The sequence below is a fragment of the Lonchura striata genome, chromosome 5, assembly GCF_046129695.1.
Source record: "Lonchura striata isolate bLonStr1 chromosome 5, bLonStr1.mat, whole genome shotgun sequence".
Taxonomy (NCBI): domain Eukaryota; kingdom Metazoa; phylum Chordata; class Aves; order Passeriformes; family Estrildidae; genus Lonchura; species Lonchura striata.
The window spans coordinates 5,264,007-5,280,681 of NC_134607.1; the positions used below are offsets into that span (position 1 = coordinate 5,264,007).

At 40.3% G+C, this 16,675-nt stretch overlaps 1 protein-coding gene across 1 annotated transcript in view; it reads right to left on the reverse strand.

Moving 5' to 3' along the window:
• LOC144246307 (uncharacterized) overlaps window positions 1-16,675 on the reverse strand; it is a 304,135-nt gene that overhangs the window by 260,399 nt on the left and 27,061 nt on the right. Inside the window, exon 4 of the mRNA XM_077783250.1 lies at window positions 1,415-2,547. Coding sequence (XP_077639376.1) covers window positions 2,511-2,547 — 37 coding nt within the window. The 3' untranslated portion in view covers window positions 1,415-2,510. Of the gene's footprint in view, window positions 2,548-16,675 lie in introns of the transcript that reaches the window.

Below are 16,675 nucleotides of genomic sequence, written 5' to 3' on the forward strand. Positions count from 1 at the left end.
CACCAGGCTGGTACTTTGTAAGCACAACCTCCAGACTGAGGCAGAATACTAATAAAGAGGATCTTGGAGGGAATGCCCTTCCTATTTCCTATAGACCCAGGAGTAGAAGGAATCAAAGTTGTAGATTTCTAATATTTGGGGAGTGATTGAGGCACCCTGCCATTATGAAATAAAGCAAACGTACAAGAAAAACACTCCGTAAAGCAAACTTCCCTTTCTGCTGGGAATCCAGAGGGGAAAAAAAAACTCCAAACCCGTAGTGAACAATGGGCTGCTCTCACTTGCCATGTGGAAGGTTTTTAAGTGTGAGGCCGTACGTGCATGTTTATCTCCCACATCTGGTTGCTGAAATGGGCACTTAGTTTTATTACAGTCATGAGACTGCCTTCAGTGCTGCTATAAATACCCAACTGTAGGATTTGATCAGATTCAAGTATCATTTTTGAAAGTGTATTTACCATGGGCCTCAATTTAAAAGCATGGAAGATGGGCTTAGTTTATAACTTGATTGTCAGACAGGGCATCTCGGAGCCTGAGATCACACTAACATTACAAACCTGGCCTCTAACCAGCTGAACTCCTGCACTGACCATCTGAGTAGTTTAAAGGTGAAATTGTCTGATGGTGCAAAGATACATCAAAGAGAAGAGCATTCTGCACGTGAACTTCCCTGACTTTGGTCATCCACATTTGTCTTCTCCTTCAATAATTTCTCTCACATGGAAGAACTTATTTGGCTCCCTCTGTAGCCAAACAAAATGGGCTCATGCTTGCCTTTGTCCACTTGGCACTTGAATCACAGAGAAGAACACAGAGGCAATTACAAATAAGAGAAAAGCTTCCCTTAAATAGGTGTGACCTCTGAACTTTGAGGAAACAGAGAACAAACTGAGGAAAATCCGTGGGGAGAATCAAGTGACCACCTAATCGTTGATCCTTGTCTCTTACAGCTGGGCTAGGCAGTAGGTCATGACCATCATATGGTGCAAGTCTTGCCTCTGCTGCACAGTGAAAAGATCATGGGTATTACAGCTCCATTTTCCACTCAATGAGGGAAGAAAAATGTAAAAAAGGAAGTTGACAATTATCAGCCCCATAACAATTTTTCTTCAAATTGTAAAGCACTGAATAGATAAAAGGTCTCTATACAATTAAAACAAAATGCAAAGGGGTGTATCAGAATCTCAAGTTGGAAGAGATCCATAAGGATCATCAAGTCCAGCATCCTGAGAACAAAACTTCTGGCCTGAAAAATTTACAGAGTTGACTACAATGGTACATGTAAAAGATAGAAACTGGAGAATATTCATATGAAAAGAAAATGACACCAGGACTTGCTAGGGACACTTGGGTTAACTTTGGTCAATTTTTATCTAGAATAAAAGGAGCAATGCAAATGTAAACAGTTGTGGCAGTGGCTTGACTGGATTAATTTTGGATTCATTTTCCTCAGTGATCTAATTTAGTTTAAATTTCTAGTTTGGGCTCTAGAGCCTATCAATGCCATATTCAGATATTCAGGAACTTTGTGTCACCTCGTAAATCACCCTATAGATCTTTTTTTATATATAGATACATTTATTTCTATGTATTTAATGTATCTGTTGACCGGCTATGGCTGCTGCCTTGGAACTGCCATGAGCAGCACTAGGAATGGAGCACAGGAATTGAGGACTGTGGGCCACTGCAGGGCTATAGTGTCACTGGGATCACAGAGATACATTGGGACAGCTCAAACAGGAGTGGCAGTGCTGGATACAGGCTCTGTGGGAAGGACAGGCTGGGGAGGTGAGGAGGGGGAGTTGCTCAGTGTGTGAGAGCAGCAGGAATGTGAGGAGCTGTGCCTGGGACAGACAGGGAGCCAGTGGGAGCTTCGGTGTCAAGATCATAGGGCAGATGAGCACAGGAGATGTGGTGGTGAGTGTTTGCTGGGGTCTGCCTGGTCAAGGAAAGCCATTTTCAGACTGTTTCACATCCACAAGCCCTGGTCCTTGTGAGACCCTCAAATCTCCCCTGGATGGGATGAAAGGCGACACAGCAGGACACAAGAAAGGTGCTACTGGAATTGATCCTTGCAACAAGGAAGAGAATGGAACGAGAAGGCTTGGGGCAGTGAACAGTGGAGTGTTTGCTTGTTTAGAGCACAAACCAGCAAAGAACAGCAAGTCTCAGGGATCTCATCACCTACTTAAGGTTAGGTGCATGCTTAAAAGCTTTTCTGGATCAGAGCCATTATTGGCCATTAATATATACACTAGAAAAAAATCATGCCAAATAGGTTATAATGCATCCAGAGAGCAAATTGAGTCTTGAGCACTGCACATGCATTATTGTGCTCTGACCTGATGAAGCACACACAGTTATACTGTTTGCTTTAAATAATGTGCCATATTTCATGTAAATGCCATAAACAGGAGGCAAGCTGGACAAAGAATTGTGTCATACCTTTTAATTGAGAACAGGAGGGTTTAAGATTAAAAATCTCCTTGGATAACACCAGTCATGCCTCTTCATAAATTGCTGAGTTTGTTAAAAGACAGCTTTCTCCTAGGAAATATAAATAAAGCCTGCTGTGTTATTACCAAAAATATTTGTAAGACATTAACAAAGTTTGCAACCAGCATTATTAACTGCACAGTAACAGGGACTTTATTCATCAGGATGAGCATGTAATTTATTCCTTGTAAAATTCGTTATCACAAATATCAAACATGCTGTGGATAATAAATGACCAAGCAGAAATCAAACAAAAAGAGCTTTGTTTCAAGACACAAAAGCAAATTGACCCTTTTGATTTATTTGTTTTTCTAAAGAAAGGAAATGCTCATTTAGCCGATTAAAAATGAAATAGGGAAGTTGAACAACAAAAATCTTGATGAAGACAGTGCTTGTTAGAACTGTATGGAAAGATAATAAGTGATTATAACATAAAATGTGAACAGTCCAATAAAACACAAGTATGATCAAAGCTGTGAAAAAAGCAATTAAGCTCTTTTGACACTTGACTGATGATTTGAATGTGTACGTGGATTTAAGGCATTTAAATTATGTTCATGAACAATTCTGTTTACAGAACCCACCTACAAGCACTGTTTTCTTTCATCTTGCATTATAAAACAATATGGAAAATATTTTTTAAAACTGTGTCACTGGATAAATCAGATTTACTTTCTACACTTTATTAGACCATGGGCACTTTGTTTTCCTATAGGAATAACACCTTTAAGTTACTGAATAATTGGAAGATTTATTGTAATAGGGTGGAAAAGTAGTTCCAGAGCTTATAGAATTTCCTTTTGGAGAAATGTCTTTATGTAAATAACTGAGTTGCTCAATATGCAAGCCTATCAAGATAACTGGAAGCTTTGTTATTTCCAGGCTACAGGGAAAATTAGAAATAGAGTTGGCTAGTATCTAAATCCAAGACAAAAACTGGAACCTGAAGGCTTTTTAAAGCTCAGTATAACTCAATAACATTTTAAATGAGACTAGCATTAGACTATTAGAAATTAGAAATTTGTTAAACAGTAGTTTGAGATGTCCTCTTGCATAGAAGAATTATAAAGTGGCAAAGGATAGTTGCTCCTAATTGTTACCACATTTTTGATGCAAGAGCCCAACTGCAGGAGTCAAAGGCAGTTTTACCATTTGTTTCAGTGAATTCAGGGTTTCATACCTATCATTTCTACTCTCAAATGCTCGTCTTTTTTTTTTTTTAAGTTACTATGTGAGATGCTTGACAGGAAATAAACAGATTGTAGCTAGACATCACTTTTTCAATGTTTTGCAAATGTAAGGCAGGGCTTCAGCTGTAGACTTTTCATGGGAAACTCTGAAGAAAACATCATGTTCTCTACCATGGCAGAGGCAGCTCCACACTGGCTGAGCCCCTTAACATTGAGCACAGAACAGAAATAACTCTGTCCCCCGACTAACAGGCAAGCAGAGGTGGCACTACAGAGGTCAGCTTTGAGTACAAGACTCCTAAATACACAGTTCTGGAGAGCTAGTGCTTTGAAAGACAGGAAGATGACAGAAGTTCCAAAGAAAAACCCCAACAAACCATCAGCAAATACAATCCAGCCCCTATTCTTGTTTGCTTGTTTTTCTGAAGGAGTGAAATAACAACGAAAAAAAATATTTTCTTTGTGGAAAGCAAATGGGAAAAATCTAGGAAAAAGTGGTATTCTGCATTTTCACCTGCACCAATGCAAACTGCCTTCTGCTCTCACTGCTCCTTCACACTCAGCAGTGGTGGAAAAAGGCCAAAAGAGACAAGTATGACTCAGGTTAGTTTGCCCTGATACTGCAAAATGGAGCAGAATGGAAATGAGCAACCTTGTTCCTATACACTGGGGTTTTGAGTGAGGGTTAGGGAGAGTGAACTAAGACATGACAAGATAAGCATGTCCATACATCCAGCTTAGTTAAAGCATGTGCTGCCAAACCTGAATCAAAACCTCCATGATTCCTCTTAGAGGCTACATCACCACAGCTGGAGTCTCAGATCTTCAGAGTGACAACCAGAGCACACTAAGACAAAAGATGAGCTACAGGTAGGAAAAAACTAACCACAAGGCACCATGGAGGCACAAGAACTGCTATTCCATGCAGCTATACAACCCAAACACCCCACTGTAAGCCTTGGAAACAGAGAGTTGCAGATACAAGTGCAGACTTGACAGTTTGGAAAGAAACCAAAGGCTGAATTACCCTTGGATAGAACTGTCAGGGCTCTCACAGCTCATGAAGCCTAAAACACTCCAGGGCCTGTTCTGCTGTTATTTGTGCCACATGGAGCTTGGCTTTGGGTGTCACATGAGTCACCACAGCACTTTCAGCCTGTACAGAAGTGGGCAAGTCTCACACTATTTCTCAGTGAGGCAAGGAGGATGGTGCCTCCCACAGGAGTCTCTTTCCAGGCATTGAACCAGTTACAGAGATTCTTGGTCTGCAAAGCTCCTGCCCTGTGTAAAACATTTCACAGTGTGCAAGAGAGAGAGCCGCAAAGAGGGACTTGACAAGGCGAACGCCAAGGTGTTTCTGTGACACATCAATTCACACAGCTGGCTGCCATAACTTGGGTGGATATAACTTCCCAACCCTCAGGCCCTGAAAGGCTGAAGTGCAGGATATTGCTATTTGCCCTCTCCCTGCCTGGTCAGTCTCAATCAGCAGCTGCCCAGGTCACTTCTCTTATGCTCTTCTCCCCTCAGTCATGCATCTCCTGACAGCTCCTCTTCACAACTTCCTCTCCTCAGTTTCCTCCCTTTCCCATTTTCCTTTTGTGCTTTGTTCTCTAGCTTGTTTCCTCCTCTTCACCTCCTCCAGCATGTACATGAGTCTCCATCCCTCCCCTCCAGAAGGGCTTCCAAGTTTCTCATAAGGTCCTGGCTAACTTCTCAAAACACTACTTCTACTTACTGCTCCTGCCAGTATCCCAATAATTTCATACCCACACCACCCTGCCTGGCCCCCCTGTCAAGAGAAGCACACTACCTCATTTCTCAACAGCAAGCAGCTCACCTGCATCCTTTCACAAACAGCACTTGCCAATCCTAGACATTAAGCAATCCTCATAAGTAGCTTGGAATACAGAGGTTTTCCAGAAAACAAACAAAAAGCCATTGTGGAACTCTTTTTTTTTTTTTCCCTGGGTTTTCTTGAGCCTCATCTTGAATTTTTCACTCTCTCCAAAGCATAAGCATTAGAATGCTTTTATTTATTAGTTTAAAATGTAATTAATTTTCTCCATGCAGTGTTTATTGACATTGCCAATACTAATATGAAAAATAACTAAAAATATTATAATTCAGAAATAGAAATTGCTTTTTTTATTCTGTGGGGATAGAACCCGAGTGCTACTGACAGACTAAGTACAAATGTTGACATTTGTCACCTGTCTCTGACATCTTGCACCATACTTTAAGCAGGGGTTAAACAGTGCCCCAGAGTTTAGAGGAGCAATTCTGTGAGTGTGAGATACACCATTTTCATTATTAAAAAGGGTAGTGAAAACTTTGGATTCTGCTGCTTCAAAAGACCAAAGTCCCAAGTTACTCTCAAGCACTTCTTAGTGGCAAGAACTGAATGAAACAGCTTTGGTTGAAGTGCATAGTACTTTTGGATTTCTTTATTGCATCACTAGTGATACAATTATTCTGGTACAAATCATATACAACCAAAAGTTATCCTACTGGGATACAGACAATTAATTCCTCCAAAATGTGGTTTCACTGCTTCCACATCCATTGCAAAGCAAATATAAGTCCTTAAGCTAAAACATTTGAAACACAAGCTACTAAGAATTTAGCTGAGCCTCCATACCTTGATTTTTTAAATAATTTTTTACATCAGATGATTTGAGACTTTTGAAATTTGTAGCCATCACAGTGGATACTCAACACAGAGATCAAACCTATCATGTTTCACTTACAAATAACGGCAACATGCTCAGAAATAGGTAATTGCATTTACTAAGTGATAATCCCTTTAGATGCTCTGTCTAGGGTGATATCCCTTTTAATAAAGTGTGGCAAGGGAAGAGGCCTAGTCTGTGGAAGAGAAGCTGACAGGAAGAGGACGAAATCTCACCCTCATGTTCTTATGCAGCTCTTGAAGGACTAATCAGACCTGGGCCTGAAGGGATTGTGTTGGGGTATCAGTCATGGGTCAGTGCTCACCTGAGTCCTGGTTCCATTCTCTTTAATCTCAACACTAAAACTTCCCTGTGTGCCACTGAGAGCAGATCCAGGCCCACATTGACTGAAATTAAAGTGGTGTTAGATAGCACCAATCACTGCTGGTGTGTTGGGCTTGAAGGAAGTTTAAAAGCAAACCAATTGAGCATCAGACTGAAAAGTTCCACTGAAGCAGCAGGCAGGATCTCTCTGTCCTTGCCAGGAGCACACAGAGACAGAAACACAGAGCTGAGTGACAGCAGTGATACATAGCATTGTTATTATAGAATTAGGTTATATTAATAATTGGGTCATTCTAGCTCTTTCTGCAGCAGATAAAAATAGGGGGAAAGCACCAGAACTGTGGATATTTCAGCTATCCCAGAACAAGAGTGTTTGCCATGAAATCCCTGGAACTTCAGAGCTGCCTTTGGTAAATAGTGCAACGTAACAGAAAGGCAATTGCAGAAAGACTTAATTTAACATTCACAGCAGTGTGACACAGCAGCACATTTGGGAGGGGAGAAATCAAAGCTTGTGTGCAAGTGAAAATACAGTAAATACAGAGTGCTAGCATCTATAGAGGGTGTAAGGACAAGTATTTTGGATTCAAACTAGGGGTTCTTAAGGTAGAAGTGAGGAGGACAGAGTCATCTGGATTCTTTAATTGGCCACAAGTTGACTATGAATTGCTGATATGATGCAGCTATGGAAAGATGTATTGAAATTCATTAATGTTTCCCTGAAAAAGAACTGTGAAATTTATTGCAAGGGTACTCAGGAGGCTTTGTGCGTGAGAATATCTGCGTGCTGTTCTGGTCATAGAAAGATGAAAACCAGAAAACATGTCACCAGAGGAATAGAAAGACTGGAAAACAGCTTGACTTACTTAGCTTAGGATTAAATAAGACTCAACAGGGAGTCCAAAATACTACAATTGCCCAAAATCAATAATAGGGAAGGAGAAGGAATATTTAAGTGGAAAAACAATGTCAGCCCAGTACAGAGCAATGTAAAATAGGAATTAAAGTAGACTCACAATCAGAAAGATTCTGGATCAGCCAATTTCTTGAGACACAAAAAATGTTTCTGCTTTCCAGGTGGTGAGTTGAGCTTATATAAGACTGGCCTTAGGCTTAGATAACTTCCCTAGTCCTATGTTTTTACAAGGGGTAAATTTAAAGAGATCAAAGTTAAAAAATAGTAAAAAATTGCCTCGAAAACAGAATTTTAAGAAAGCTACATGATTGCAATGAGATAATGCTAAGCACTTGTCCCAGACTTTAGCATGTCTTAATTTTAGAACTTCCTAACCATAAAACTCCAAAGTTTGGTTTCAAAGTTGAGTATACAGTTGAGTTTGTATAGTTCTGATGAAAGAAAGCAATAAACTAACTAAAAGAATAAGAAAAACACATGGGTGATGTTTTATCTGATGGACTGAAAGCATAAGGTAAACTCAGACAGGGAAACACATTTTTACTGGAGTTTAATAGTGTTATTCTGGAGTAGGACTGAAAATGTGTAGTTTTAGTTTCATAACACTGCCCAGCTGGAATTTCCATTTCCAGTTATTATAATACAAAGCTTTACAGAGGTATTTTAATTGTTCATTTTAGCTGGTTTTCACACGGAGAAGTTTACTTGAATACCAGATATACTGTAAACATACTGAACATCTGGTAATTAAGTATAGTGCACAGTAATCTCCATAAAGCCCATATCTGTAGTGAAATCTTTTTAATAAATAGTTGATAATGGAATGAAGCTATTAAAAGAATTACAGCACACATGGTCAAGTACGGCCATTATTAATCCTGTAGCATTTAATCCTGTCCATTTTACCAAGAATCCTTAAGATGAGCCTCTCCTGGAATGAGTGTCAGAATAGAAATATTCCATTTGCAATAGGAAAAAAAAAAAAAAAAGAAACTCCATCATTCCAGTAAATAATTCTCATAACTACTCCACTACCCAGTGAGTTTTGTACTCTTCTCAAACCGTTCATAGCCCACTTCATGCCACACAACCTCCATAGTCTTCCCTAAGGCAGCCAGGACAGCAGTGGGAATGGAGGGTCACTTCTGTGTTACCCTCCTTTGAAGAAATACTTCACTTTGCAGCAGTCTGTGTGCATCACTGTGAGCGCCTGCAGAAAAGTTTTCTTGAGCAGGGGGAGAACACATCTGAACTAATGGGAGCAATTACCTCTCCTGGTTTAAGATTTCTTCTTAAGATGGCATTGTGTTAATGAGGATTCATTTATTCATTTTGAACAAAGTGGAGATTCCAATCTTTAAGCTGAAGTCACTGACACTGCACAATTTCCAAAAGCAAATCATGATGTCACCATCCCTTAGGATGCATTACCTGATTGCCACCTACATTTTATTTCAAGAAACACCCATCAGAACAAAACAGCTTTGTTCATCCCCTTCTACCAAAGTCTACTTAAAATATAAATCCTGACATATTTTTAATAACAATATTTTTTTCCTTGCATTTGATCAGCAATTCTTATTCCTAAATCGAGGCTAAGTTCAGCATCCACCTTGAGCTATCAAGTTTGAAAGGTGGCATGTCTTCAGATTCATAGGAGCAATAGACTTATACTACTGGGTATTTTCCAACCTCAGCTTTTCCAATGACTATTTAAGGCCTTCTGTACTTTTCCCAGAAGTACTGGTACATTGTTTAAATCATTGGCATGACTCATTAGCTTATTCTGTATTTTAGCCAATTAAGTTCCTCTACCTTACACATCTCTATATCCTTTTTTTTTTCCCAAAGAAAACAATGTCAAGACACCTTGTACAGCTGGTAGATAGTTGCCAAGCCAAATGTGAATTCACACCAGGGGTGCCATACAACTAAGACACCAACATCCCATCACAGGAACTGCTGCTGTGGCATCACATCCCTGTGTACATCCAGTTTCCAGTTGCAAATAATTCCACTTCTATCTTGTTTCATCTAACACTGTACAGGAGACTGAATAAAAATCAGTGAAAGCAACACTCTGTTAATGATGTTTATGGGACACCCCCTCACAGATGCTCAGCCCTGATATATGTAGGATCAAACAGGTGACTTAATTCCTGCTGTCAAGATCTCTACCTGCCCCCTCTTTGCAAGGTGTCCACAATCCAGTTTGACACTGCATTCCATACTCCACACTGCACAAAAGCAGGAGCACAGCCCCATTTCCAGGGACCCTCAGAGCTCCTTTCAGCAGCCTGAGCCTGTCTTTAATGCTGACACCTTCCAGGGAAGGGCAGCAATACAGGCCCAGGTTTTCATAGCAAATACACCATCAACATCAAAGCGCAGGCATATTTTTCAAATATACTAAGTTACGACAACTTTTGATAAACTCGGCAGATATTTACCAAATCTGATCAAAACCAACTTTATATATTATGTTCAAAAGAAGTGATCTTGGTTAACTTTGAACCTCCTCGGTCCTTCCCCCTCCTGTCTTTTCATGTGGTGATCTATCCAGCTGCACAAACACAGCACAAGTTGCCACAAACCTGGAATTGTTTGACAAGCAATTTATACAGGGAGAATGACAGAAAAGCTATTTCATGAAGGCTTCGAACTCCAGTCAGTTCCGTCCATCCTTGCCTCTGCTTGAGCAGACGTGTCTGGCAAACTATCTTGGAAGCTCATGGAAGGTGGAGAAGGTGCTAAGCTCTTTAAATGAACAAGAATTTTAGTAGCTGCATGAGAATAGTGCGGCATAAACTTATTTCACCACAAATTCCAGAGCTGTAGTGGGCTTTTTGGCACAAAAAAAATATCACAGAGGCTCTGTTCAGAGTGGTTTTTACTACTTGGCATGCTCCTCCTTCTCTTTTAACTTTTAGGGGCTTCTCTCCAACAATAAGGAAAAAAAAAAGCACAAAATTTGAAAGAAAACCTAAATGCAGTATTATTAGAATATGAATGTATTCAAGGAGTAACCCCAAAATATTATGAAATTTTGGTGCCAGCTTCTATCTTTGATTTCTAAAACTCAGTCTTTACTCTTCTGAATAGAAGAAATGTTCTTTCCCTTTTTATTTTGGAATATTTTGATGAGAAGAGATTCCATTAAAAATTGCATATACAAAGGATTCAGATTAAGAAGGTTTCTTACTTGAAAAAATGGATGCTCATTTTCTGAAAATCTGAAAAAAAATTTAAATATCTGCAGCCACTGACACCAATTTAAGTTTCAAGTGCCATTTGAAAAAAATAGAAAAAACTACCACAAAGCAAACCAGGACTTAGAGAGTTATCAGAATCATTGAGTAGACCTGAAACATATATGGTTCTGAGTCCATGAAAATCCGAATCTTATCCACAAAAATGCCTTCCTATTCTCTTATGTGGGCTGCACATGCAGGACTAGAAATCTAAGAGGAAGGAAGGGAGAATTTTTATTAAATCTTAGTTTTTTATTAAAACACTTTCCTGTTTTGCTGTTTGGGTCTCCAGTCCAGTTACATAAATATATTGGATAGTCATATTAACTACATTTGGAACTATGGGAACAAACATGTGGTAACACAGCACAGAATGAATCCCGATTTGTAAACTTAGTAGTTTATATTTTATTGATTGGAAACCTTCCTCCTGGAAGCAGTGGGAAAAAAATTAGAGTGCGATAAGTCTAACATAATAATATCAAATTCCCAAAGCATCTGACCAAATGTCGAGAGTGAATTGTTCACTGATCTAGTCAATGAGCATCTTCATTAGAAAAACTCAGACAAATCTAGACGAAAAAAATTGCATTAAAAATTCCTTGTGAGAAGACTTTTGAAAATTACAGTCTGTTTCCACTTCTGTTCTTGCCAGAAGGATCTACCAGAAAAGACAGAGTTATGTATTTGTGCACAGTCTGGGGATATTTGGATCTCACTCCCTACTCCAGGATAAAGCTCTGTTGTGAACTACCAAAACTCAGCTCTGGTGGAACTTGTACTTCCTCAAACAGAAGTAAATAGCTCAAGAACAAGTTACAATTTTGACTTTCTACACAAGGAATCTCTGCTGGTGCCTGAACACTAGCGACCAGGACAGGCCTAGTAAAAGAGAATTCACAGGAGTTTTCCAGGTGGTAACCACAGGAGATCAAGGCTCAGTTTACCTATCTACTCACTGCCCCAGGACCTGACAATAAAGCAATTCTGGCTTTGGGCTCCTTTTGTCAAATAAAAAGGTGCCACAGACTACATGACATAATTAATTTTTCTGCTATGAATGCCTTGCCAGCTCAATTTGGTTCCTGAAATGTTGACAAATCAACTCAGCCTTGGCTGCCAGATTACCAAGTTCCTGCTCACAGCACCCTGGTTTCACACGGGGTCTGGCACCTGCTGTCCTGCAGCCAGCATGGAGTTGCTCAAAAGCAAGAAGTGGCGCAGCCTCCACATTCTGCTCCCGGCTAATTTCACAGAAAAGTTTATGCCATACTACCAAATGAACTTTTGGGCAAGACAACCAAGATTGCTCTTATCATGTGAGGACATGTACAGTAAAGTTGCCACCTGACATGCCCAGTGCTGCACTTTGGGGTACTTAGAACACGGGGGGGGAAAGTATAAAGAAAGTAGTTTGCTTTGATCCAAACTAATTAAGTGTGTCTGTGACTGAGGATTTTAGATATGTTTGCCATCTAATACTGCTTAAACAGGAAATCCTGTGAAGTTACAGTAATGCTAAACCAATCCAACTGCACATGCTGCCCACAGAAATTGAAAAGGTGAGTCTTCCCAGCATTATTCCTTTACTTCAGAAGTAACATCCATCCATCCTGCACTATTCCCTAAGTTATGAATAAAGTCTGCACACTGAACTACTAACCTAGATCCAAAAAAGAAAAACCCCCACTCATTATTTACAGCATTCTTCTACCATGACATTTCCATTCAAGGATTCTTGAAGGCAACTTATTGCACAATTAAAATTTGCTGAGAAATAGAGACCTTTGTTTCCTTCCATACTTCCAGTTCTGCTTTTACATTGTATTGACCTTCAAGTTCTGAAAGAATTTAACTTCTCTATGGATTATGTCAATTAAAAAAAATCCACTACCATTAACACATCTCTTGAAAGGACCTAAAGGCTGCTGCCTTCCTACAGCAATCACATCTCCCTCTACTTGTTAGAGACAGCACACTGAGTGAGCTATAGGCACAGAGAACTCGAGCAGTTAAGTGGGAACCACTTTGCAGGAGGCTTTACAGGTGAAATACACTCTGCTGTAATAAGGTACTTCACAACTTCCTCACAAAGACAGCTGTATGGTACTTTTCATATATTAAAGTTTCAGCAAAGCTGCAGGATGAATGTGGATACAGGATTGTCAATAGCTATCTACTAGCTGTGAGCTAAGGGGAAAAGGAATGAGGGAAAAACCAGGCACTACGCAAACAGCCTTAAATGAAAGGCTACTTCAAATAACGCTCCTAAAGAGGAGGGCATGGAGTTTATTATATAAGAAATCCAGTGGCATAATCTCCCAGTCAGTTTCTTTCTGAAGAGATTAAGACAGCAAGCCAGATTTCTTTTTACTGTGAACAGTTGCTTGGATGACTTCTAATCACATTTTTAACAAACCCAGGCTTATTTGGGAGGGATTTTCCTTTCTGGGAGTGGTGAGACTGCATGGATAAGAACTGCACAGGTAAGTGCACTTTGTTACCAAAGCAACAGTGTAGTAAAAAAGTTTTATGTAAAAAAAGTGTGTAAAAAATATTTTATGGAGAAATATTTGGACACTACAATAGCAAGGGAAAAGTAAAATATGTGCACCCAGAAATATGACCCAAATAGAAAAGATATTCCTCAGTTTAAATGAAAATGCTGCCTTTTCACATAATTATCTATGGTCAGGCATTTTTCCTACTGCAATTTAGCCACACCTCTGCACGGACACCTCTGCTTTTAGACTATGGGATTGGAACTAAACTGGCCACATATCTCAAAGTACTGTAAGTACAATTATCTTCCCTTTACCCTCTTCACCTTCTGAGGGATCTAGGCATTTGTACTGAAATAAAATAGCAACAATATCCCAAACCAGGGTGTTACTCTCTAGCATCTTATGCAAAACCAGAAAAAGGCTTTCTTAAAGTATGCAATTTAAAAATATTATTCCATTGAAACTAAAGCTTTCAGATTTATTCAGCCCACAGCAAACAGGAAGAGGTGGGGGTCAAACACGGAGAGGCTGGAGCTCCATCAGGAAGAGGTAGCTGTGGTCACTGCACAGACCCCACCTCCACCTGTGCAGTAAAAGACCTTCCTAGAAGGAAAATCTGTGACAAACTACAAAGACAGAGCTGTAGGCTATGAATCTGTCCTTACTATAAATAAAGTATTAGTGAGGCCTTCTCTAGGCCAGAGCAACAATGCCTTGTCAATTAAATATTATGTTTTCAGGATCATAGGGGGTTAAGAAAGCCAGCTGCATTGCACTGTTACCAGATTCCAGGTTGGTTAATTTGTCATGCTCGCACTGCACAAGTTCATAAGACTGAAAGTCTGAAAGAAAAGTCTTTTCCCTTCTGGGAACAATGTAAAGAATATATTAAAAAATAATCTATGCTGCTTGTTCCCCTTCCAAATACATCACCTCACTTTCAAAATGAATGCAAACAAACCATACAAGTACATGACTTAAAAGTATCTTAAAAACACTGTCACCTCATTCATGTTAAGCCTTTAGGGCTTTTGAACATATGTTTCTTAAAATTGGTGCATAATCTTTCCGATATCTTGCATTCAAAACATCCAAAACATCAAAAGGAGTTATTCCATACTGGCTTTTTAGTGGTCTGTGTATGTCAAACCCAATACTTCTCCCATCCTGCAATGCCACAATACCTTAACTCCTCAAAAAAAATTACTTAAATACCAGCTCAATGCCACTTAACAGAAACACTTCATACCTAAGTATTAAGAATCCACTTTTTCAAAGTATTAAACATGTGATTCTGCCCACCTCAGCCCCAAATCCCAATATGCAGGTTTGGTAAAATCCATCAGAAACACAGGTTAAAAAACATCTGCAATCACCACAATGAAAAACAGCAAAATGTATTTGCTATTTTTTCTCTTCACCAGCAGTAACAGAGTAATAACAAAGTAAAAAGAAACTCTTCTCTTGCAGTGAAACCCCTGGTAGTAGCCAAAGTAGCATTTCACAGCTGATTTCATCTTGCTCCTCTGCCACCAAATTCATGAGCACAGTGAAATGGAATTACCACTGTCTTTAACCTGCCAGGAGAGGCACAGAAATCCCCAACTGCAATAACTCCAGAGGCTGACCACAATCATTGCCCATTTCTAAGTAATAATTACAATGCCCTGGCAGCCTCGCTGGCCCAGATCATTATAGAACTTGTCACTTGCACTTTCCTTTATGTCAAAAGCTTCAGGTCACTGCAATAATAGACAACTTTTTTTCTAAAAGTTAAGACGGCTTTTTGGTACTTTTCATATGTGGTTTCAGAATTCCGTAAGATTGTTTCACCTGTGAAACAGCCTCTCCATCACATCCCCTGGCACCCCCTGAGCTGCTGCTGTTCAGACTTAATACAATCACATAAACAGAGACAACCTACAAGGACATGTTACCAAAATATGTCTCTGATCCTTTATAGGTGTCTTCACACAGCCACAGCTGCCTTCCTGCAGCTCATCTTTGAGACAGGGACAGTCCTGATGGGGCAAGACACCACACAGGGCACTTCTGACAAGAAGTCATAAGTTACACCTGAGTTTAAGTGATCTGACAGGGCAAGATGACAGAGCCTCAAGCTGTGCCAGGGGAGGTTCAGTTGGCTAGCAGGAAGAATTTCTTCACTGAAAAGGTGGTCAGGTATTAGAAGGGGCTGCCCAGGGAGGTGGTGAAGCCCGCAGCCCTGGAGGTGTCCAAGCACTCAGTGCTCTGGTCTGGCTGACAAGGCAGGAATCAGTCACAGGCTGGACTCGATGCTCTTAGAGGTCTTTACTAACTTAAATTATTCTGCGATTCCATATGTGGTCATTCTCTCTTCACCCATTGAGGAGATCAAGGGAGTAATTTCTGGTGGCCCTCTCACCTAATTGTAATTAGGAAATTAATTGATTAAAATTAAACCAAATCATTTTCTTGGGTTCCTCGTGTCCTGGTCCCCTTCCTGCTGATAACTCAAAGTGACTTTTGGCAGGGCTGTGTTTAAGCAGGACAGACAGCTCAGCAATTCGAGCTGACAGGTGGTTGGGTGATTGCCACGTGCCTCAGGTGGCAGCAAGAGGCCAAAGAACTGGTGACTTCAGCCACCCAGCAGGAACCAAAATCCCCCTGCCACGCACCCCTTGGGTCTGCATCCTGATGGGAACATCAGGGAAGGAAATCAGCCGTCTGTACTTAAAGGGTATTATAGGAACAAATACTATTGTTAAATAGTTCATTCAGAAACAGTCTATAAATCATAGAAGATGCTGAATGATGTCTTTTTTTCTGTTGTGCCTCTGCACAAACTGTGATTTTCTGTTGACATGATTAACAAGAAACACTATTCTCTCTTCCCTGCGAGAAACAAAAGGGTGTCACATGTCTCATTCCACCAAAAAAAACCCAAACACAGAACACCTCCATGCTGTCCTTAGAAACATGAGTCTCAGAAACCCAGGCTCCAGCCACAGCAGGACTCCTAGGGGAGCAAGTAATCTGCTGAGGGTGACCCCAGCACAGGCCATCCTTGGTTGGGGCAGTGCCCAGACCCACCCACAGGCTCAGGCCAGCAGAGATGATGAGCTGGCCAGGGCTCCAGAGAGCACCATCAGGAGCTGTGGGAAACAAGCTTGGAAACAAAGCTAACTATAACAACTTCTCCAGCCAAAAAAAATGATCAGAGACAGACCTGGGCACACAGGTACCTGAAGCACAGCTTTGGGGTCCAGAAAGGTCACTCAGGAAACTGGGGCAGCACGAGCCAGAGCAGAAAGCCAGTACA